Genomic DNA, 25,638 nt, shown 5'->3' with positions numbered 1-25,638 from the left:
TATAAAAAAAGCCCTCCGTAAAGCTAGGACATCTTACTACTCATCACTAATTGAAGAAAATAAGAACAACCCCAGGTTTCTTTTCAGCACTATAACCAGGCTGACAGAGTCAGAGCTCTATTGAGCCGAGTATTCCTTTAACTTTAACTAGTAATGACTTCATGACTTTCTTTGCTAATAAAATTTTAACTATTAGAGAAAAAATTACTCATAACCATCCCAAAGACATATCGTTCTCTTTGGCTGCTTTCAGTGATGCCGGTATTTGGTTAGACTTTTTCTCTCCGATTGTTCTGAGTTATTTTCATTAGTTACTTCCTCTAAACCATCAACATGTCTATTAGACCCCATTCCTACCAGGCTGCTCAAGGAAGCCCTACCATTAATTAATGCTTCGATCTTAAGTATGATCAATCTGTCTTTATTAGTTGGCTATGTACCACAGGCTTTTAAGGTGGCAGTAATTAAACCATTACTTAAAAAGCCATCACTTGACCCAGCTATCTTAGCTAATTATAGGCCAATCTCCAACCTTCCTTTTCTCTCAAAAATTCTTGAAAGGGTAGTTGTAAAACAGCTAACTGATCATCTGCAGAGGAATGGTCTATTTGAAGAGTTTCGGTCAGGGTTTAGAATTCATCATAGTACAGAAACAGCATTAGTGAAGGTTACAAATGATCTTCTTATGGCCTCAGACAGTGCACTCATCTCTGTGCTTGTTCTGTTAGACCTCAGTGCTGCTTTTGATACTGCTGACCATAAAATTTTATTACAGAGATTAGAGCATGCCATAGGTATTAAAGGCACTGCGCTGCAGTGGTTTGAATCATATTTATCTAATAGATTACAATTTGTTCATGTAAATGGGGAATCTTCTTCACAGACTAAGGTTAATTATGGAGTTCCACAAGGTTCTGTGCTAGGACCAATTTTATTCACTTTATACATGCTTCCCTTAGGCAGTATTATTAGACAGCATTGCTTAAATTTTCATTGTTATGCAGATGATACTCAGCTTTATCTATCCATGAAGCCAGAGGACACACACCAATTAGCTAAACTGCAGGATTGTCTTACAGACATAAAGACAAGGATGACCTCTAATTTCCTGCTTTTGGCGCTATATAAAAAAAATTGATTGATTGATTGATTGATTAAACTCAGATAAAACTGAAGTTATTGTACTTGGCTCCACAAATCTTAGAAACATGGTGTCTAACCAGATCCTTACTCTGGATGGCATTACCCTGACCTCTAGTAATACTGTGAGAAATCTTGGAGTCATTTTTGATCAGGATATGTCATTCAGTGCGCATATTAAACAAATATGTAGGACTGCTTTTTTGCATTTGCGCAATATCTCTAAAATTAGAAAGGTCTTGTCTCAGAGTGATGCTGAAAAACTAATTCATGCATTTATTTCCTCTAGGCTGGACTATTGTAATTCATTATCAGGTTGTCCTTAAAGTTCCCTGAAAAGCCTTCAGTTAATTCAAAATGCTGCAGCTAGAGTACTGACAGGGACTAGGAGAGAGCATATCTCACCCATATTGGCCTCTCTTCATTGGCTTCCTGTTAATTCTAGAATTTAAAATTCTTCTTCTTACTTATAAGGTTTTGAATAATCAGGTCCCATCTTATCTTAGGGACCTCATAGTACCATATCACCCCAATAGAGCGCTTCACTCTCAGACTGCAGGCTTACTTGTAGTTCCTAGGGTTTGTAAGAGTAGAATGGGAGGCAGAGCCTTCAGCTTTCAGGCTCCTCTCCTCTGGAACCAGCTCCCAATTCGGATCAGGGAGACAGACACCCTCTCTACTTTTAAGATTAGGCTTAAAACTTTCCTTTTTGCTAAAGCTTATAGTTAGGGCTGGATCAGGTGACCCTGAACCATCCCTTAGTTATGCTGCTATAGACTTAGACTGCTGGGGGTTCCCATGATGCACTGAGTGTTTCTTTCTCTTTTTGCTCTGTATGCACCACTCTGCATTTAATCATTAGTGATTGATCTCTGCTCCCCTCCACAGCATGTCTTTTTCCTGGTTCTCTCCCTCAGCCCCAACCAGTCCCAGCAGAAGACTGCCCCTCCTTGAGCCTGGTTCTGCTGGAGGTTTCTTCCTGTTAAAAGGGAGTTTTTCCTTCCCACTGTCGCTAAGTGCTTGCTCACAGGGGGTCGTTTTGACAGTTGAGGTTTTTCTGTAATTATTGTATGGCTTTGCCTTGCAATATGAAGCGCCTTGGGGCAACTGTTTGTGATTTGGCGCTATATAAATGAAATTGATTTGATTTGATTTTTATTTAGACTAGCAAAGAAGGCCTTTTATAAGCCCATAATGCAAAAGCTTTGGTGGGGGGAAGCCTAATACTCCCATCACACATAGCCAGAATCACGCAGAATGGCATCAGAGTGACAAATCAGCGCATGTTTGAAAAGTGTCGGGTTCCAGTTCCAAAACGTTCTGACAGCCATCTGCGAGAGTCCACACAGTTGGTCAAAATCGTCTGGCAGCCCCGAGTGTGGTGCATATGTTCAAAACCCTCCAGGCGCCATTGAGATGGGACCCCTATCCGATGGCGGTCAATGTGCAATCTGAGGACCATCTGACCGGAATTTACATCTTCCGATGGTGGCAAAACGGGATCCGAAACGATTTGAGCGCATACTAGGGAACCACAAGATGGATCTGGCATGGTAAAGCCTGCTGGCATGACCTAAACCTGCCACATATAATAATGTCCGCTTTATCATGATGATAATTATGAATTATCATGTACAGTGTGGCGGCGTGCGCAAATCTGAACAGACTGTTATATCCACAGTAGACCTTACAGTACAGATATTTGTCCATTCCTTACCATAGGTGACATAAATAATCTGAACTATTGTTTCCATCATATCTCTATGTAACACAAGCAGCTGCGCCCCTCTGTGGTGCGCAGTAATGCGTCATTGCACGCGTCAGGCTTGGAGCTGAACGGATCTCACCATGTAATATATGATTGCCTTCTACCTCTGTAGGAGATATGACATGGAGCTGTTGTACCAGGCTGTGACAGCATTAATAAACATGAAGCTCACCTCCAACAATGGCCCAGGAGTATTTCACAGCGCAGACTGGAGCCAGGATTATAGCCTGTGGTTAAAATTCTCTCACCCGGCTGCTGTGTGCTGCAAAAATAAATCTCCTGTGATAATCCAACCATTGCGGTGTCCAGAGTTGTGTTGTGCTGCTGAAGTGAGCCAAAACACACACACAAAAAATTAAAGTTCCCTGGAAAGGCTCCGTCTGATGGATGGAACTGCTTCACTGCCAGCAAACTTTCAGCGAAACTGTCCAGCACCCTGTTCCATCCTATTATGCTGAGAAAAAAAATCCTTCCGAGAACCCTGTTCCTAATATGTAAAATGTTTACTGTCAATTATCTTTGTGGTAATTCAGTGTTGGCTTTTAAAATTAACAGTCTGCTACAAACAAACTGAAGCGTCAGTGACCCCATGTATGCTTTTTAGTGGTGTGTAACACTGCCAGTGCTGTGACATGCACTGGTGTAGTCTTAATCACTCCACTGTAACTCCTAAACGGGGATCACTTGTAGAAATTGGGTGGATATTTATCATATGTCGTCCTCCCCCGTGTGAGAGAGAGAAAACATAAAGGCTATGAATGAATAATTCACTGCTTTTTATTGAAATGTTAAAATTGATCTCTACTAGTCTAGAATCTTCCTAACCTCATGTTCATTTGGAGTATTTTAGTCTCTTGAAAATTAAATCTCATTCTGAGTGCATTGACCTGCATGGAGACTTAAAAAGATTCACTGTGACAAAATGTTGATATTTGAGTCATCAGCACCAGAAGCTGGAGTCAGTGCATTACGTATGCATGGTTTCCTTTGTTCCCACTCAGAATAAAATTTTCAGAATGCAGCTGCTTTGATGTCAGCGTTTCATATCAATACATACTTGATTAATATATTTATTTCACTTTGATTTGGATCTGAAACGATGTGGCTGCTGCCTTCAGGCTGTACTGTCAGTTGATGCACTATAAATAAACGCCTTTTTGTGCTGTTCTCAAACTGAAATTTGTAAGTTTATTGTTTTGGTTCTTTATGGTCATGCATTGTGCTGAACCAGACCACTTGCATTAGTGGTAGTTTATTTGTTCACAAAATGTCCGTTATAAGCACCCAAAACTAAAGGAACTCCAAGATGTTGTCTTCAAATACAATAGTAGATTGGATTAGATAGAACTTTATTAATCCCTTGGAAAGACAGCCTCAGGGAAATTGAGGTTCCAGCAGCATTGGATAGCAGCACACAGGGTAAGAAGCACACAGTATCAAAAGAAGAACGAAGAGACAATGTGCAAAATGTAAATACAAATATAAGAAAAACTGTCTTACTGGTTACAACTGCTCCTCTCCGTCCCGTCCTCTGTCTTCCTGTTACTCCTCCCCCCCCCCGAGTGAGGAGGCGTATGAACTATGTGTGTCATATTTTCCAGAGTATACGGTACACATTTTTTTCTGTTATCAACTCTACGTTCCGATCCTCACCTATGGTTATGAGATTTGGCTCATGACCGAAAGAACGAGATCGCGAGTACAAGCGGCAGAGATGAGTTTCCTCCGCAGGGTGGCTGGGCGCTCCCTTAGAGAGAGGGTGAGGAGCTTGGTCACACGGGAGGAGCTCGGAGTCGAGCCGCTGCTCCTCCACGTCGAAAGGAGTCAGTTGAGGTGGCTCGGGCATCTTTTCCGGATGCCCCCTGGATGCCTCACTGGAGAGGTGTTCCGGGCACGTCCCATTGGGAGGAGGCCCTGGGGAAGACCCAGGACACGCTTGAGGGACTACATCTCTCGGCTGGCTTGGAAACGCCTTGGGGTTCCCCCGGAGGAGCTGGGGGAGGTGTGTATGGATCAGGAGGTATGGGCAGCTTTGCTTGAGCTGCTGCCCCCGCGACCCGACTCCGGATAAAGCGGAAGAAAATGGATGGATGGATGTTTAATTTTTTTTTGTACATTGTTGTAGTGCAATTTTATGATTGGCATGTGTTCTTTTATTATGGTAGTTTATTTTGTTTAGCACTTGGACTCCGGTGAAAGATTTATATAAATAGTCCTAATTATTATTAATGAGTGCATAAGTGCTTGGTATGCCCCAAACACTAGGAAAAAAAAAAGACTTACTCTAGAAATTACAGTGTGTACATATACGTGTGTATATAAATCTGTGTATATATGTACATTTGTCTTCTTGGGTCTGTAATGTAGTGATGTAAAATTTAGTGACTGAAAAGAAACAAAAACATCAGTCTTTGAGGGTCAGTGTTTAGTGTCTTTCTTTATTAAATAAATGATTGTCAGCATTAACTCAATTGTGTATTGATGCTTTATGCTGATTTTTCACTCCAGTTATGATGCACGTAGGCTGAGGTTTATTTATTGATTGGTTTGTTTGTGCAGGAAAAAAAAGCAAAGTTTTGTTTCTCTCACAAAAATTACTGCCAAGTTAGACTGACTTCCAAAGCAATGTTTACTTTAAACTGAGTTTTGACCTGGTTAAATAAAGGACATCGATTCATTGAAATGCCACTTCCAGTTGACTTGATCTTGGACCTTTTTAACCTGAAATCAAGAGGGTTCTTAGAGTTGGATTTTGTAATACACTCTAAGTTGAGCAACAATCAAGGGTGTACGACAAAGAAAAGTTAGTGGTTTAGCATGTTGAGCATATAGCCACGGTTTTCAGGGACACAAATGTTGGTCTCTTGTAACCAGTCTTGAGCACCATGGTGATTTTATGTTTGGGACTTAATCGGTTATCAGGTTACATTTGGTGTTCCAGTTTAATTTGACTAAAAAGTGTTGCCTTTTAAATAAATTCCTCTTTAAAAATTGTATCGCCATTTTTGGGTGATGCTGTAGAGTAGACCATGTAGCCCAAATCCTTCAAGACTCTATTCAGAAGGACTGAGTATTTATATGTTGGAATGATCCTTTGGATTTTCCGGTAACATTCTTTATCAAATCTTCTCATCCCAGGGAATAAGTTATATATGCAGACTGCTTCAGCCATATATGGGTAATGGCAGCTGTTGTATCGCGTACTGTGGTGTTCCTCACATATGAGCATCATAAGAACGAGGTAGTCTGACCTCGATGTTTGTCTGATTTTGTTTTTATTTTACTATTAGTTATTTTAACTAGCTGACACTTAATTATTTCTGTTTGTTTCCAGGATGGACGAGAGCAGTATGAACTGGCAGCGACCTCCGAGCAGGGAGGCAAAAAGAAAGGAAAGGGAAAGAAGAAGGAAAAAGATATGGATGAACTGAAGAAAGAAGTGGATCTTGTGAGCATCACTTCCTTTTTACATTCATCCTGTTCCTCATCTTTTCACCTTTCTCCCTTTCATCTGTCCAGATTTCTTCTTACCACACCTCTTGTTTATAAAATGCATAGTAATGAGTAAATAAAAGTTTGTTTTGAACTATTAAAATTTCTGTTTTCCAGGTTCTTCCTCTTGTTTCTGTTCTTACCTTCTCTTGTTGCATCCTTCCATTCTAATTCTGTGTCTGCTGTTTTCTTCTGTTTCCTTTGCACCTGTGTTGTCAGAGGTCAACACACTGCATTGTAAATGTCACTGAGGTTTGCTTTTTGAACACAAGGACGCAAAACACGACTGACACTTTCCTTTGTGCTCTTGTAGGACGATCACAAGCTGACCCTGGATGAGCTCAATCGCAAATATGGAACAGATCTCACCAATGTGAGTAAACAAAACAAAAATCTGTCTGCACACTGCAAAAACTAATATCTAAAGTAAAAAAAAATTGAAATTTTACTTAATTTTTGTCGAAATAGAAAAATAATCTTGTCAGACATTTTTTACATAAGAAAAACTGTCTTATTTTGGGAAAATGTATCTCACTTTTTCTTAATTTTTTTCCAGCTAATATCATGCTGTATTTAACTAGTTTGATTTTTCAGTGCCTAGAGATTTTGCTAGTTTTGAAAATTCTAACCAAGGAAATTTTTCTTACCCCATTGGCAGATTTTTTTTTTTTTTAATACAAAACAATATGGCTAGATTTCAGATTATTTGTCTTATTTTGAGAGGGACAGTTTTTGCAGTGCACAAATGGGCTGGGGGGGGGGGGGGGGGGAGGATGCATGAAGTTTTCTTGAGGTTGTCAGAATTCTGAATTATATAGTTAGCCTGAAGGCTAACCATATAGTTGTAAATTCTGGAATTATAATTACCGTATTTTCCGCACTATAAGGCGCACCTAAAAGCCTTAAATTTTCACAAAAATCGGCTGTGCGCCCTATAATCCGGTGCGCCTTATGTGCGCACTGAATTCCAAAATCTGTAAAAACGACCGACGTTGTCTTTGACCGTCGGAATATCGGACCATTTCCTGCTGACACAGGGACGTAATACGTAAAGTACGTACGCTGGCAGCGTTGAGTTCGTACCCTGGCAGCGATAAACCAATCGGAGAACATTACGTAATACGTAAAGTACGTACGCTGGTAGCGTAGAGTATGTACGTTGCCAGCGATAAACCAATCAGAGAAGAGTCCGTGGTAGGTACACTTACCTCCGCCACTCCTCCGGTATTTACCGTATCAGTGTTGCCAGATGTACGATAATTATCATATTTGTACGATAGTTTTGCCTTCTGTACGATGTACGATCAATAATGGGAAAAAATCCAAAATGTACAATAATTTCAGTTGGTTGCCCAAACATGCATCTCTCTCTGACACCCAAGAATCATTTCGTAGGCGTTGCACTCAGGCGGCATCAAAGACGCACCACACACAGGGCTGCTGCTAGCTTTGGCCGGCCCGGGACAAAGATATTTGAAAGCCCACCCCCTCTCCATACAAAGTAATGAGTTCCCAATTCTCGGCTCTGCCCCTCCCTCCCTGGGCCCGAGACAACTGACCTGTAATGTAGACTGTTTTGGCTGCACATGCGCACATACGTAGCTTAGCTGTCTGGTAATTAACACGTTTGTGTCCCTTCACAGAAAAAAAAAATCTTTCTAGTCTGGTAATGCATTTGCTTGTGCATTTGCGTTCTTTTTGTGCCATTGTTTCTCCATTACTATAGGGATATTGTGAATTACTGTTTAAAAATGTGACATAAAATTCTTAAAAATTAAAATTAAAATATTAAAATTAAAAAAATGCTAAAATAGCTACGTTGTATGCGTTTTGTTTGTGTACGATAATTTCTCACAAAATACGATAATTTTGAGGTTTTGGTACGATAGTTGCATATTTCCTATCTGGCAACACTGTACCGTATACTACAGGTATCCTGCAAAACATTTGTCTGTCTAAGGACCCCGGAAAATGGCGCCAGCGAAGAGACATGCTTACGAAGCACAATACATACTGCAGGCTATCAGTTACGCGGTTGTTCATGGGAATAGAGCATCAGCTAATGATTTTGTTTACTGATTAATCTGATGGATTTTTCCTCATTTTCCTCCTTTTTTTAAAAAGTTGTAAATATTACATTTTTAATGGGGAAGTTGATATCCAAATTTTGAACGGAGATTAATACTTAATAAGGAATTATTTATTTAATTTTACACTTAATTTTGTTCAACATTGTGCACTTGCATTTTTTTCTCTTTCCATCTGCTTTTAAACTTTCAGTGAATATGAAATGGTGTTAATCATTCCCTTATTATCCACTGTAAATGCAACGATGACTTGTTTTATCACCATTATCAAGACACTCTGGTGTTTTCCCCAGTGAAAAGATGATAAAGACTACACCTTCAGATTGCTTGCTTTTCCCAAACCGCCAGTCTAACACACAACAGTATGAGTAGTCAAATTAAAGTCATGTAACATAGATGTAGATATATCAATTGATGTAAGTAAAGGGGCAGTTCTCATATACCTTGCATGTGGATGGAACTAGTTTTTTTTTTTCCCAGTTTTTGCTTTATGGAAGACTTGATGACTCTGGAGAGTATCCTATTTACTGCAGATTAATTTTTGTTGAACGATTAGTTGACAAATTGTCCAATACCTTCAGTTATTTTCCAGTAATTGTTAGCAATTATTCTCACTTGCAAACACTGGATCACAATTCACTTTGAAGGCACTTTAGTGTAGTTGAGATTTAAGAGGCTCTTAAAGAGACAAGTCTTCTAAATGTGTATTAAGGCATACTATTTTAACCTGCAATATGTATAGGTGAATTAACATTTATTATACAGCAAGTGGCGTAAGAATTCAGTCAACATTCTCTGTTTCTGGTCCTATGTTGAGTTCCACTGCACTCAAACATGTTCAGTTCAATTTCTTTTATTTTTACAGTGCCAAATCACAACAAAGTTGCCTCAAGGCGCTTCACGCAATTAAGATCTAATGGTTAGACCTAACTTTACCAAACCCCCTTGAGCAAGCACCCAGGAGACAGTGGTAAGGGAAAACTCCCTCTGATGTTGAGGAAGAAACCTCAAGCAGACCCGACTCAGAGGGGTGACCCACTGCTTAGGCCATTCTAACAGTTACAAGGTTTTTACAAAGTTTCACAGAACTGAAGAAATGGAAAAAGCAGAATAGCATCAAAAACAAAGTGCAATATTGAGGTGAGCACACAATCATTGGTGCCACTGGCGGGGCATCGTGAGATAAGAAAAACAGCAGAATCAGTCGGCCATAAATAATTGCTGTGTCATGTTGATGATCTACTCTTCTGTGTACTTTGAGTACAAATCAACACCATATTGGCTCTTTTAGTGGATGCATGCAGTAGCTGAATGTCAAGCTGTTTCTTTTTCAGACTGATGCATGATTAATGAAGGTCAGTTGAAGTAACTGAAAATTTATACATTCTTTGTTGGGGGAAAGCTTTTATTTTGTGTGTGTGATCAGATGCTACAGATGCAATTAAACAATGTGTCTGATACAAAATGGGAGAGACAAAAGGGGAAGTTTGAAGGAAAAGTGAATGAAAACAAAATAAATGGGAAAATATTAATTAATTTCTTTCTCATTATGGCTAAAGTTTGCTGCTGGTTTCAAAGTGGCAACATCCTTTATAAATTTTGTCTTGACTTGCTTTTGAATCTGAAAGGAGGAAAAATGTCAGTCATTCATTGATCTCGCTCTCTCTCTGCGCTCTGTTTATTTCGAGCTGATCTGTCAGCCGTGAGATTTGGTATGTTGTGAGAACAGTTTGTTGAAAGAGAATGGATCATCATTCACTCATCCTCAACCACTGATCCGGGATCGGGTCACGGGGGCAGTAGCTCCAGCAGAGAACCCTAGACTTCCCTTTCCTGGGCCACATTGACCACTTCCGAATGGGGGATCCGAAGGCGTTCCAGGCCAGTGTGGACATATAATCTCTCCACCTAGTCCTGGGTCTTCCCCGGGGTCTCCTCCCAGATGGACATGCCTGAAACACATCCCTAGGGAGGTGCCCAGGGGGTATCCTTACAAGATTCCCGAGCCACCTCAGCTGGCTCCTTTCAACGCGAAGGAGCAGTGGCTCTACTCTGAGCACCCCACGGATGACTGAGCTTCTCACCCTATCTCTAAGGGAGACACCAGCTACCCTCCAGAGGAAACTCATTTCGGGCACTTGTACCCACGATCTAGTTCTTTTGGTCATGACCCAGCCCTTATGACCATAGGTGAGAGTAGAAACGAAGACTGACCTGTAGATCGAGAGCTTCACCTTTTGGTTCAGCTCCCTTTTCATCACAACAGTACGGTAGAGTGAATGCAATACCGCCCCCGCTGTGCTGATTCTCTGGCCAGTCTCATGCTCCGTTGGCCCCTCACTCGTAAATAAGACCCTGAGGTACTTGAACTCTTTCACTTGGGGCAAGACCACATTCCCTACCTGGAGTAGGCAATCTCAGTTTCCTGCTGAGAACCATGGCCTCAGATTCAGAGGTGCTGATCCTCATCACAGCCACTTCATACTCTGCTGCAAACTGACCCAGTGAGTGTTGTAGGTGACAGGCTGATGAACCCAACAGGATCACATCGACTGCAAAAAGCAGTGATGAGACTCTGAGCCCACCAAACTGGAAACCCTCCTCCCCCAACTACGCCTCAATATCCTGTTCATGAATATCACAAACAGGATTGGTGACAAGGTGGAGCCCTGGTGGAGGCCAGTTTCCAATGGAAACGAGTCCGACTTACTGCCGAGCACCCGAACACAGCTCTCGCTTTGTGAGTACAGGGATTGGATGGCCCTGAGAAGGGACCCCCTCACTGTATACTCCCGCAGCACCTCCCATAGTATCTCCTGGGGTACCTGATCATACACCTCCAAGTCCACAAAACACATGTAGACTGGATGGGCATACCCCCAGGCTCCCTCCATGATCCTTTTGAGAGTGAAGAGCTGGTCAGTTGTTCCACGACCAGGACAGAACCCATATTGTTCCTCTTCAATCAGAGGTTTGACTATTGGCTGAACCCTCGTTTCCAGCACCCTGAAGTAGACTTTTCCAGGGAGGCTGAGTAGTGTGATGCCCCTGTAATTGGCACACACTCTCTGTTCCCCTTTTTTAAATATGGGGACCACCACCCCATTTAGCACTCCTTAGGCACTGTCACAGACCTCAACACAATGTTGAAGAGATGTCTTATCCATGACCGTCCTTCTACACCCAGAGCGTTCAGCATTTCTGGACAGATCTTATCGATCCCCAGAGCCTTGCCACTGCAGAGTTGTTTGAGACCATTTTACCATAGGAGACCCTACCAGGAGCATAAAGGCTCCAGACAACACAGCTGTCATGTTCAGAGCGGCACACAGACCTCTCCACCACGATAAGATGATGGTTCTCGGACAGCATCATTGGAATGAAGTTTTGTCATGAAACAATATCAGAATTTTGAGTAGAAATTTCTGACCAATGCCAAACATGCTACAGAGAGATGCAGGTAGTGTGATAGTGTTAAAAGCTCAGTGCACTACTCTTCACAGAATCTATCCTATACTGGTGGACTCTACATGCCCTGTCTCCCATGTGAGTATGGAAACTCCACTTCCATTTTACATTCATCACAGTTTTTAAGAGGGGCACCATAAAAATCTACCCCTGTCTTGACTAATCTCTCCCAGACTCACATGGGGCAGGTAAAGAAAAAAAGGGTAGCACGTTTGCAGGTTGTTGAAGCATGAGCAGATGTAAAAAGTATTCTCTTTGGGAAAAAGAAATGTTGGCAAAATGTGCCATTTTGCTTGCAATCTGGAGCTCTGTATTGTATTGAGAAAGATGAAAATCCTTTAGCCCTTTAAAATGAGCATTATGGGAACATTCCCTCCAGACATGCACAGCATGGAGCACCAGCTGTTTGTGTCAGAACACATCTGAATTTGTGTCTTTGACAAATGTGACTGTACATTAATCTATTCCAAAATGAGAGTAAATCCTTCTGCATTAGTTATTTCTTGTGTACAAGTGAATATCAGTAATGGATATGTACAGTGAATGTGGGTGGCTCCAACAAGAAAAATTGGTGTAAAAAGTAGTGTAAGTGGAATAAATGAAGCTTGATATGTTGTGTGCGGTCTTTAATGTAATTTTATCTAAATCATTCAAAAATTTGGTAATATACAGTGACAGCATTTTCACGTGATATTATCAGTTATCAAGTTGTTCACCAATGAATATGGCATTATACACCCTGAAGAAAACCATACACCCTGAGGCCTTTGGGTGTATGGTTTTCTGAAGGGTGTAAAAAGCCATATTCATTGGTCAAACAACTTGATGATTTTATCATATACCTATAAATGATAAATGTTGTATGGTTTTCTGAAGGGTGTAAAAAGCCATATTCATTGGTAAAACAACGTGATAACGATTTTATCATATACCTATAAATGATAAATGTTGTATGGTTTTCTGAAGGGTGTAAAAAGCCATATTCATTGGTGAACAACTTGATAACAATTTTATCATATACAGTGGTCGCAATTATTATAGATGTTTTAAGGCTGTAAAGCCCCTCACTACACACTTTATACACTTTTCTCAAACAGGCATTAACATTTTCTCACTTTTCTCTCCTGTGTAAACACTCAAAGTTCAAACCTTAATAGAAAAAAAAAAATAGAACGTTTTCCTATAAATAATTATGATGGCTTTTAGAACTAACAAATTTTATTTTAACGATCAACCTACGAGGTTGGACACGTAAGAAATTATTAATAGTGACCGCTCTGCTGCCCGGATTGGCTGATTACTCGGGTGGTATGTAAAATATTACCCATCCGCGAAAAGGGTGTATTGCTATTTATTCTTTAGTGTTTTATCCAATCATGTTGATGTATCTTTTATAGGTATATGATAAGCAAAATTACAGATTTTCATTTTGGACATTTATTATACACTGATATACAATTTACTCCAAATATTACATTACTTTTGTGACCCAGAGACTTTGTTAAACCCATTAGTGGCACCAAAAGAGTTTATTCGCATAAATAAAGATGTATTTTCAGTAAATTAGTATAATGATATATAATTTAATAAATTATTTCTTTATGCAGTGTTCTAGAAAAATATGTCATTTATCCTGAAAGCAGAGATTGTTCTGAACATTTTGCTAGGCAATACATGGGAATTATATTAAAAGAAATCTCCTGTAAAAGGGGAGTGGTAAAATCGAGAAAATATTATTGAACTCTAGTGGATTAATATACCCATTGTTTGAGAAAGTAATTGTCAGATTACTAGATATTGAACTGAAGGAAAATATTTTGAATGGATAGATGAATTGGCTATCCCAGATCTAACCCATAACCAGTTGTTGTGCCCCGTTCCCCCTTGAAAAACCAAAAAGATACTACTGAAAGTAATGACCACTTACAATACAGTTTGTAACATAGGTATTTGGACAGTCACACAATTTCTGTAATATTGCCTCTGTAAACACTACAATGGAGTTGAAAGAATGTAATCAAAATGTGACTGAAGTATAAACTTTCATCTTTAATTCAAATGGTTTAACAAGACAATTGTATTAACCATTAAGAAACTACAGTCATTTTTACACAATCCCTCCATTTTTAGAGGCTAAAGGTAATAGAAATACAATTAGAAATATAAAGATTATTGTTAAAACTTGGATGAAAATCCTTGAACCTTCAGGTGTAATTGAACTCATCTAGTCATCAACATCAATAAATGCTGAGCTTCCTCCCTTGAGATGCTTTGCCAAGCATTTACTGTAGTCTCCCACAGTTGCTGATTGTTTGAGAGCCTTTCTGCTTTCAGTTTTGTCTTCAATAAGTTAAAAGCTATTCTATTGGATTGAAGTCGGGGCAGTGCTGGCCGTAACCAATTAGGGGCCCTAGGCAAGATTTTTAATGCTCCCTCCCCCATTCACACTCAGACAGGTGGAGGCAACAGGATTTAGATACCTCAAAAGAGCATCTGCAAAGAGGACTATGTGACACTGTTAGGTGCCTTTTTTGCAATATATATATACACTACCACATGGAGGCACTGACACCCGGTGGATTTGTGGGGGTTAATGATGTGCGTAAAGAGTGAAACTATAAACACAGACAACATGAACTGCGACACAAATAAATAAACTTATACCTATGTTATAGCATATTTTAGCTATTACAAGCAGGGAACACTTTAGCTTTGCTTAGCCACATGACATTTCAATAAAAATGTAAACAGCCACTGACATTGATGATTGATGCATGCCAAAATGATGCTGAGAAACTCCACACAAAGCCTCTACCAACTGTTCCCACCCCAGTGGCTAGATCAGTCTGGGTGAACCTCACCCTGAAATGTCTTAGGAATTGGCAAACCATGCATGAAGGCACGTTAACACTACTAGCTACCTGCTGCAATGCAATGGAAAAAAATAATTCATCACATTATTTTTACTGTATTGGTGCCATTTTTCCTCCTCTTCTTTTCTTTGTGACTTATTTTGTGACGGGAGCACAAATAAAAAGCGTGAGACTGGGCAGTTATTAGACGATGTCGGAACACTAGGACAGAACAGTTTAATACTTCAGGGATTACTTTCTTTTTCTACAGTTACACCACCTGCTTAGAGGCATGTATTGGCATATGTGAAGGGAACAGGGTAATTCAAGAGAATATTGTACAGTGTAATTTCCCCCACTTTTTTCCTCTCTTCCCTTATCTCCACATTTCCATATTAATATAGCATATGTCAGATTTAATTAATGCGCCACACCCAAACAGTTGGTGGCGGTAATACACCATGCTGGTTTGCAAACTGCCAATAAACTCAAAAGAAAAAAAACTCCTTCTCATAGTCTCCCACTGAAACAGAGCCACTCACTTTTGTGTCTGTTTGGAGTATTTTATTACAAATACCTGGAATAATACAGCTTGTTGTGCGGTGAAACACCTTAACTGATTATCTAAGACGTCCTTGTTGCAATATTGATGCAGAGTGATACTCATTTAATATTGTGTGCTACCGGTGTTGGCACTTTTAGCAGCTGTCTGTAGGTCCACTTAATTCACGATTACTGAGGAAATACGCCACAGAGAAATTTTACCGTCCAAACCTAAGGAAATATTTTACTCTCCAAAAATATGAATTAATAAACCACAGCCGGCTATGGTGTCGACACCAGACAGTTTGGGCTGTTTTACATTTTTCTTATGCTGCAATGATGTAATGACGTAATGACCTGGAAGGCTTCATCAGACAGTTTAGAAGGGGCAACAAGGAAACTATTATCATCATTATTATTTAATAGGCTTTGCTATGCAATTTAAATCAGTAAGGGCTTATATTTATTTTTTATTAAAAGATAAATAGTATTCTAATCCAATTACATTTTTTGGTTAAGAGTGTGTGAGATTTCAGACCATATAATATCGGGATAACTGGCAAAATATTCGACCATTTCACATTTGGATGTATTACTCTGTGCCCTGACCAATGTTCTGACGTTATGTCATTCCTGTCGAATGTCATTCCTGTCCTCAGCGCAACCGCACATGTGCAATATTGTCGGGACGCAGAACTACCAATTTATGCAACAAGATGCACAATTTGATAGGACACTGGCTATCTGCGCTGCTAGCTGTTAGCGCTGTTAGCTGAGAGTAAGAGAAAGTCATGTACCGGTACCGTCGCCAAAATTGGTTAATTTAAACTACCATACGAATGTATTGATGTGGATTCTGATACAGATTTACCATTTCATGTTTCGATTTGATGGGTTTTCACGTTTGATGGATTACTCCACACGCTGACCACTGTTGGAGCGACGCTGCCTTGGCTTGACAGTAAGCCTTGTGTGCTAAAATGTGCTAATAATAAAATAAAATGTGCAAACCATGGAATTGAATTAGAATGGGAATAACCCCCTTGTGTCTGATTTGCGGATGTTCATGCCGTTATATGGTCGCAAATGCCCGCTAACGCGTCGTCGTACAACTCCTTTTTACTGGCTCCGCGTTTGACCGTATAACCAGCTTGAACGTCCGCACATCATCAGACACAACAGGGTTATTCCCTAATTAACTAGTTTTACAATAAGGATAGTGAAACCTGACTTTCATTTTTTCCCCTCATTTGTGGCGCCCCCCGGATGGACGCCGCCCTTAGCAATTGCCTATACTGCCTGTACGCTGGGCCGGCATTTATTTGCTTTTTGAAGCTCTTGAGTCAACAGTGTTTTAGGTCATTATCAATCTGCACTGTGAAGCACCTATCATCTTTATTCCTTAATTTTGAATTTTTTTGTGGTGGTGTACAATGGCAAAATTTTAAAAACTTTCACTCTCCATATATTTATGTACAGTATGATGATACATGTCACAGTCTACTGTCAAAATTTATGTGAATCGCATAACAGCCTCAGATTCTGTATGTGGCTCTATTCTAGTATGTTTGAAATGTACAGTGTTTTATTGTTGCAGAACACTGTACTGGTCCGCCACATCTTCACTCACACATAAACACAGACTCCACTTCTTCCTCTCATGCAAATGTGCTCCAGGTCATGCTGGAAGGATCAAAGAGAATAGTTGATCTGAGTCTCCAGTCTGTGTGTGCGCGTGCGTGCGTGCATGCTTTGTGAATAATGCATTTGTTCCAGAAGCCCTTCTGTCTTGATATGGCATGATTCCTTCATTCTTTTTAAAACATTTTTTGCTCCTTTGTCTTCTGTATTTTTCTCCGACCTGCTAATGAAAGAAATGGCTGGGGTTTTTTTTACATGACATGTTGCTAGGTAACTGGTTGCAACTACAGTCCCTTGTGAACTTAAATATGTATCAATGAGTTGGCAAACCGCAACATTATTAAAGCATGACTGAAATTTGAAAGCCTTGTCCTGCTACCATCATGTCAGATATGAATAAGTGGCCACATCATAGAGCTTGTGGCAATCATTGATTTGACTCTTTTTTTTTTTTTTTAAATCTTTGCCATATTTCAGGGTTTGAGCAGCACAAAAGCAGCTGAGATTCTGGCCCGTGACGGGCCCAATGCCCTCACTCCTCCTCCCACCACTCCCGAGTGGGTCAAGTTTTGCAAACAGGTAAGCCCAAATAAGTTGCACAGACTGTCATGGGTTGGTGTCAACATGCGTCTTTTGAGCTCAACAAGAAAAGGACATGTAGAATTTCATCTCAATCATTCTGATTATTGTGTCCACATAAATGTAGCTACTGCTTTGCCAGGCGACAGCTAAAATACTTAATGGCCATGTAGTTATCCACTAAAATCAGCATAAAATGAATAATCAGACAAATGTACACCAAAGTTGTAGATTGTTCAGTCTTGTGTAGTTGTGTTTTTATAGAGATGGACATATAAGCTACCGCGGGAGTCTCTATGGGTCATGACTGCCACAGATACTGTCACCATTGGTACTGACATTATTTGCCATTTCATGTTTTCACTCATGTTGAGTTTTTGTTCAGATGTTTGGTGGTTTCTCCATGCTTCTGTGGACGGGTGCCCTTCTCTGTTTCCTGGCATATGGTATCCAGGCTGCCATGGAAGATGAACCTGCAAATGATAATGTAAGAAAGACCCTTAAACTAACTGCAATTTTGTCAGTGTGTGTAGAGTGGAGGTTTTTAATTCATACAGTTTCCTTCATCAAGTGAGTTCACTGAGCTCCTCTACTCATACTAGGGTAACCACTGTTAAACAGGTGAGAGCTTGATTCCTGATTGTTTGAATTTTCCACAGTAAAGTATGGGGGCTCTCGCCTAGGCCTTCTACAATTCTCCCTTTGTGCTGCACCTCTCGATCATATGATATGTTTAAAATGTATTGACTCTCACAATTGTGCTACAGTCCTCCAAATGTATATGCCTTCTTATGGCGACGTAGCTCAAATATGGAGACTGGAGGCATGTTTGGTTAGAGTCATAACCTCACTGTCTTCTAATTGCCTACTTTGAACTCTGAGAATTTTGAGATTATTATTGATCCTGCTAGACAAAGGTGATATTTAATATTATTCCAAGTTGGCTTTGAGAGTCACTACACTGAAAAGGTGAAAAAATCTTGGTAACTTTTGATCCATCATTTGCTTTTGATCTGCATATTAGAGAGATGGCGAATATGACATTGCAGCGACCAGAGGCAGAAAACCCAGGCTTCATTGAGTAAAAGTCCCTTGTGCATGGAAAAAGGGTGATTTCACTGGTTAGCTCATCTACCTTCCTGAAGAGTTGAACAAATTAGAACTAGTTGCTTAACTGGATGGCGAGAACAAATATGTGGTGGGGCCTTTACTCACTGAACTAGGGTTTTCCACCACTGCCAAGTACTAGTCCACTGGAGTACATACTGAAACAATGATTCAGACTTTTGTGTGTCTGCTCTAAAATTGATTACTGTAATGGTTGACCACGTAACAATATGAAATGTTTTCAGATGATTCAGAACACGCCAGAAAGAGTTAGAACAAGAAGAAAAGTGCAAAAAAAGAGGGAAAAAATAAGGCATTTTAAGGCATGCAACACATTCCTAAAAATGTTGGAGCGGTAAAGTATTTATTACTTTAGGATGTTGCCATTCATTCTCACAAGACTTAAAATACATGTTGGCATTAAGAATACCAAGCTGGGGCAGCATGGTGGATTAGTGGTTAGCACTCTTGCCTCACAGCTACAAGATCATGGGTTCTGTGTGGTGTTTGCATGTTTTCCCTGTGCTTGTGTGGGTTCCCTCCAGGTGCTCTGGCTTCCTCCCACATCCAAAAATGTGCAGGTTAGATGGACTGGAAGCTTTAAATTGTCTGGAGGTGTGCGTGTGGATGTGAATGTGTTCGTTTGTCTGTCTGCATGTGGCCCTGCGACAGACTGGCATCCTGTCCAGGGTGTACCCCGCCTGGTGCCCAATGACTGCTGGAATAGGCTCCACACCCCTTAATTGGAGTAAGCTGTTGAAGATAAGTGAGTGAGTGATGGCAAGCTATGAAATGTTTGAAGTGTTATTTTTGTCCCATTCCTCCTGTAAACACATCTTAAAGTGTGTAATACTACGGCGTTATCACCATTGCATTTTTCTGTTTAAAATTTTCCACACGTTCTCTGTTGCAAACAGTTCATGGCTGAAAGCAGGTCAGCCCAGTAACCATACTTGCCAGTTCTGCAGACATGCTTTTATAATATATGTAGAATGTGGTCTAGTTGAAAAATGCATTGACATCCCTGGAAAAAGTGTCATCTTGAAGGCCGCATATGCTCTATAATCTGTATACCTTTCTACATTAATATGCTATCACAGAGGTATAAATTAAATTATCTTTACCAAGGGCACTGATACAACTCCATACCATGGCACACCCTGGCTAGTCCTTTTCATGTATGATCTGGATCACTTTGCATAAACTTCTTCCAGGAAAAAAAAAAAAAAAATTTGGAATGATTCTTCTGACCACAATACAGGTTTTTTCAGTGTGTGCTAGTCCAGTTTAGATACTGCACCTCTGAGCCCAGAGCAGGTAATGCCACTTCTGGACAAAGTTACCTTAAGGCTTCTTTTTTTGCACAGTAATTTCTCAAGTGCATTTCTGAATGTAACTTCATATTTTAATGCATCACAAAGGTTTTCCGAAGTAATCCCTTGCCCATGTGGTTATATCAGCTATTGATGAATGATGGCTCTTTATTCAATGCTATCTAAGGGATCGGAGGTCATGCGTGTTCAGCTTAGTCTTACTTATTGAAATTTCTCCAGATTCCTTGCATCATTTAATGATATTATGCAATGCCGAGGGAGCAATATGCCAATCCTTTCCAATATTTCTTTGAGGAACATTGTTTTCAAACATTTCAACAGTTTTCTCATGCATTGTTGACAAACTGGAGAGCCTCTGCTCATCTTTGTTCTTCAAAGATTCTTGTAGATATTGCTTCTGGACCAAATCATAATTCGTCTCCTGTTAACATCACCTATTTGAATTATTATTATATATTTTAAGCCTTATTACAAGCCCTAAATTATGCTCATCCCAAATTTTTTGGAATGTGTTGCAGGCCTGAAAGACAGGAATGGATGTACATACAACCCCTGGCAAAAATTATGGAATCACCGGCCTCGGAGGATGTTCATTCAGTTGTTTAATTTTGTAGAAAAAAGATCACAGACATGACACAAAACTAAAGTCATTTCAAATGGCAAGAAAGAAAGAAAGAAAAAGAAAGAAAGAAATCAAGAAAAAAGATTGTGGCAGTCAGTAACGGTTACTTTTTTAGACCAAGCAGAGGAAAAAAATATGGACTCACTCAATTCTGAGGAATAAATTATGGAATCACCCTGTAAATTTTCATCCCCAAAACTAACACCTGCATCAAATCACATCTGCTTGTTAGTCTGCATCTAAAAAGGAGTGATCACACCTTGGAGAGCTGTTGCACCAAGTGGACTGACATGAATCATGGCTCCAACACGAGAGATGTCAGTTGAAACAAAGGAGAGGATTATCAAACTCTTAAAAGAGGGTAAATCATCACGCAATGTTGCAAAAGATGTTGGTTGTTCACAGTCAGCTGTGTCTAAACTCTGGACCAAATACAAACAACATGGGAAGGTTGTTAAAGGCAAACATACTGGTAGACCAAGGAAGACATCAAAGCGTCAAGACAGAAAACTTAAAGCAATATGTCTCAAAAATCAAAAATGCACAACAAAACAAATGAGGAACGAATGGGAGGAAACTGGAGTCAACGTCTGTGACCGAACTGTAAGAAACCGCCTAAAGGAAATGGGATTTACATACAGAAAAGCTAAACGAAAGCCATCAGTAACACCTAAACAGAAAAAAACAAGGTTACAATGGGATAAAGAAAAGCAATCGTGGACTGTGGATGACTGGATGAAAGTCATATTCAGTGATGAATCTCGAATCTGCATTGGGCAAGGTGATGATGCTGGAACTTTTGTTTGGTGCCGTTCCAATGAGATTTATAAAGATGACTGCCTGAAGACAACATGTAAATTTCCACAGTCATTGATGATATGGGGCTGCATGTCATGTAAAGGCACTGGGGAGATGGCTGTCATTATATCATCAATAAATGCACAAGTTTACGTTGATATTTTGGACACTTTTCTGATGTTTAAGGATGATGAAATCATTTTTCAAGAAGATAATGCATCTTGCCATAGAGCAAAAACTGTGAAAACATTCCTTGCAAAAAGACACATAGGGTCAATTTCATGACATAGGGTTAATGTCAATGAGCAGATGTGATTTGATGCAGGTGTTAGTTTTGGGGATGGAAATTTACAGGGTGATTCCATAATTTATTCCTCAGAATTGAGTGAGTCCATATTTTTTTCCTCTGCTTGGTCTAAAAAAGTAACCGTTACTGACTGCCACAATCTTTTTTTCTTGATTTCTTATAGTGTTTCTTAAAGCCAGAAAGTTGCCATTTGAAATGACTTTAGTTTTGTGTCATGTCTGTGATCTGCTTTTTTCTACAAAATTAAACAACAGAATGAACATCCTCCGAGGCCGGTGATTCCATAATTTTTTGCCAGGGGTTGTATTACAAATGAAATGAAGTTGACCACATGAAATATCTTGGATTTATACTGTGTGCAATAAAATAGCAGTCAAAGTAAATGTAAGGATTACTGCTTGTTTAAATGTACATTTTCCATTTAGTCCCTTTTTGATTTGGAGTTGTTTAGAGTTTGCTACCACAAATCAATCTTTATATCATGAATATATATTGTCACATTTCGATATTCACAGCTGTACCTGGGTGTTGTGCTGTCTGCTGTCGTCATCATCACTGGTTGTTTCTCTTACTACCAAGAGGCCAAGAGCTCCAAGATCATGGACTCTTTCAAGAATCTGGTCCCTCAGGTATTGCTCTTATTTTGAAAGGGATTTCGCTGTCATCACTGCAGAAACTGGCAAACCTGTTAAAATGGTCAGTAAGATAGCCTAATAGATCAGCTCACAAACCTCTCTGATTCCACATGAATGGTCACCCGAGATGTTGTGCATGATACTGAAACTAAAACTGTTGGGTTAAAAATGTCGAAGTAGCTTCAAAGCTTTTTATATATTTCATGGTTTCAAACTATTGAGTCCCCTTACAGTTTCCTGGATGCATCCTGGGACTTCACTGTTTGAAATTTTTGTCTTTGAAAATCTTAGAGTAGAGGTCTTCAACCTATTCCAGAAAAGGCTGAGAGGGTGCAGGTTTTCTTTGCAACCACCCACTCCATCAGGTGATCTCACTAATGAATTGATTCCATCTGCTAAAAGTGATGTTAATTAGTGAAATCACCTGGTGGAGTGGGTGGTTGCAAAGAGAACCTGCACCCTCTCAGCCCTTTCTTGAATGAGTTGAAGATCTCTGTCTTAGAGGGTCTAGAAGGGAGTCTGTGGTGAGCTGGGATATTCTGTTCTTGCATACTGTAGTCTTATTTCAACCCTGGCTAAATTTTCAGTATGTGATTTTTTTTTTAATATATAGATATAATATATAGTTATAGTATACTATATATTACTATACTGTATACTATAGTAGAACTATATAATATATAGTTCCAATCCTGTTCATGCTACCTGTCTGTGTCCTTGGCCATTACACTTAATGTACATTCACTGTTTTGCAGTTGTGAATCTTAAGCCGTCTAGCGGTCCGTGACTTATGCGAGAGGTTGTGTTAACAGAGTTCCGTGTTAGGAGCTCAGCGCTCAGTGTAAACACACATCATGACGTATGGACAATAAGACAACATCGGGGCACAGCAGAAGTTTATCACAGGTGCTACACCTCCTCATCATAATCGCTCATGAACTTGCTGAATCGGTGTCATCCACATCCTCGCTTTGCCATTGTTAACATGCACTGTGAGATGGCAGCGCTCTGCTGGCACCGTGGTGCATTCTGGGAAGCTCAGGGGGCTGCCAGTGGGATTATGGGAAACGTTAAAGTACTGAATAGTATGCCCGCCTAGCTGTAAATGGGTTCTGGCCTCGGTTAGGGACGTAACCTGCATCGGACTGGTATCCCACCTAGGGGGAGTTGGAGACTTTCATCCGTTTCATGCTATGGAATCCAGAGATTAGAACTGCCACCAATGGGCCTCAGCACCTACTGTATATAGGACTTCCCTCTTCTGTTTATGTTGTTACCTTTGCCATACTTGTGTAATCCATTGCATTTCCATCAGGCTGATAAACATATTGTATATGTCATATTCCAGAATCCTCAGGGTTATTCTACTGGCTCTCGACAATTGTTTTTGCAAGCCCAGTGTGTTACAATTATATGATGCAAGCCGAGTGTGTTAGGTCAACACACCTCATGGTAGATCAGATTTGTGAGCAGTTGTGATCTTCACAGCCGGTTTTCCATGGTTATAGTTCATGTCCTTCTGGGATACATATCCATGAACATGAGAACAGGGCTTTACTCACAATAAGTACTTTGTCACAAAACAGAAATTGTAGTACATGAACCACCTTCAATGTCACTTTATCTTTTCATCTTGTATGTTTGCCTGGTCACTCGCAGCAAGCCCTTGTGGTTCGCGATGGTGAGAAGAAAAGCATCAATGCTGAGGAGGTGGTAGTTGGTGATTTGGTGGAGGTGAAAGGAGGAGACAGGATCCCTGCTGATCTACGAATTATTTCTGCTCACGGCTGCAAGGTGGGTTCTCAACAATGATGTTGTTATTCCCACCCCCCAGCTTCCAAAAACCAACCAACCAAAGAAAAACACCCTGAAAGCTGCTTCTTTATTGTATAAAAAAGCAAATCACAACCAGTTGGTGGGAAGAGGAGGAGGTGGCAATTAATTATTACAAAGGCTGTCCTGAAACTGGCCCTTGCACTTTTTGTCTTGCTTCATAAAGTTGTGGTTTAACCTATGATTCAATCTTTTGCTAACTTGCTGTGCACAAACTCAATTTGTATATCTAACTTTTTAAAGTCCAAATATGCTCTGTGACCACATGATAGGGAAGTTGAAGTAAAGCTTGAAATTGTCCTTAATTTAAATAAATGTCCTTATGCATTGTCATGTGATTGGAAGCCATATTATGGGCACAAAAAGAATTCTGTGACCCACTTTTGGTCCTAAATTAGGGCGAACACTCGAGAGCAAAGTTTGACCCATTTATTCTGTCCTCTGCGTCATTCTTTGTTAGTTCTTATAACCTGTCTGTGCAATATTTCGCTGGTGTTCCATTATGGACACGGAGTACTATTTGACCCAAATCTGCCATCTGCCCCTCAGTTGCTCATTTTAACTACAGGCCGAGAGGATTAATAGTGGAAGAGAAGCAGTGTTTCTCTGCTCGAGAGTGTAACTTCATGACAGCCTTCTTGCTCACTTGTGAGGTTTTCCCTCTTGTGCACAGCCAGTTTTATGTACCTTTTGTAGCTAGATATGGATGATGTTTCTTGTTAAACATAGTGGACATCCCACCGTTCTTTGACTATGCTTGTCAGAACTACCTCCCCATGACCAAAGTTTAGACCTGAAAAAGCTTTACACTTCTGTCACATATGTCAGGGAATTCCATATCCACTGTCCTGCTTGTTCTGTGAGACATGACTATGACTATTCTGAACACAGCCACATGATCTGTGCGGTGGTGGGTGGGTGTGGGGGGGGGGGGGGAACACTCTTCAGCGTGTCATCCATTAACTGTATATATAACCGACAAACCCCCATTATATCACCCATATGCTTTAGAAAGAGATGGTTTGGAGCTCAACTCGGTTAGTTTTGGATGTCGCCATTTTGCAGTGCCTGACTCTGCCTAACTATGCCAAACCATAAATGGGTAAGCAGATGTAGCATAGGCAAGTATGGCGTAACCTGGATGAGACAAATGAAGCCTGACAATGTCGACCTGTCTGAGGTAACAAATTGGCTAGGCCTTTTAAATCTTTGCCCTGGGTTTGGGCAAGTAATTAATGCATATTTCTGCAGAGTGGCTTTAATAATGGAGGGCTTGGATGTGTGTTTCCAAACCTCCAATTGACATTTTGTGTCACTTACCTTAGCACTAGCAGTATAGCAAATAATACCTAACTATTGTTACCTAGTGACTAGTATTAATGCTGCTAACATACAAATTAAATAATATGGAAATTTGACTCATCAAAAATAG

The 25,638-nt window shown here is 40.1% G+C and overlaps 1 protein-coding gene across 1 annotated transcript in view; it reads left to right on the top strand.

The window, feature by feature from the left end:
- LOC117514278 (sodium/potassium-transporting ATPase subunit alpha-1-like) overlaps positions 1-25,638 on the top strand; it is a 348,030-nt gene that overhangs the window by 281,956 nt on the left and 40,436 nt on the right. The window contains 2 exon segments of the mRNA XM_034174660.1: positions 22,254-22,367; positions 24,033-24,167. Of these exon segments, the coding sequence (XP_034030551.1) occupies positions 22,254-22,367; positions 24,033-24,167 (249 nt within the window).

The sequence above is a fragment of the Thalassophryne amazonica genome, chromosome 1 (genome assembly GCF_902500255.1).
Source record: "Thalassophryne amazonica chromosome 1, fThaAma1.1, whole genome shotgun sequence".
Taxonomy (NCBI): domain Eukaryota; kingdom Metazoa; phylum Chordata; class Actinopteri; order Batrachoidiformes; family Batrachoididae; genus Thalassophryne; species Thalassophryne amazonica.
The sequence above is the reverse complement of the archived record's forward strand: the minus strand, read 5'-3'. Positions and strand labels throughout refer to the sequence as shown.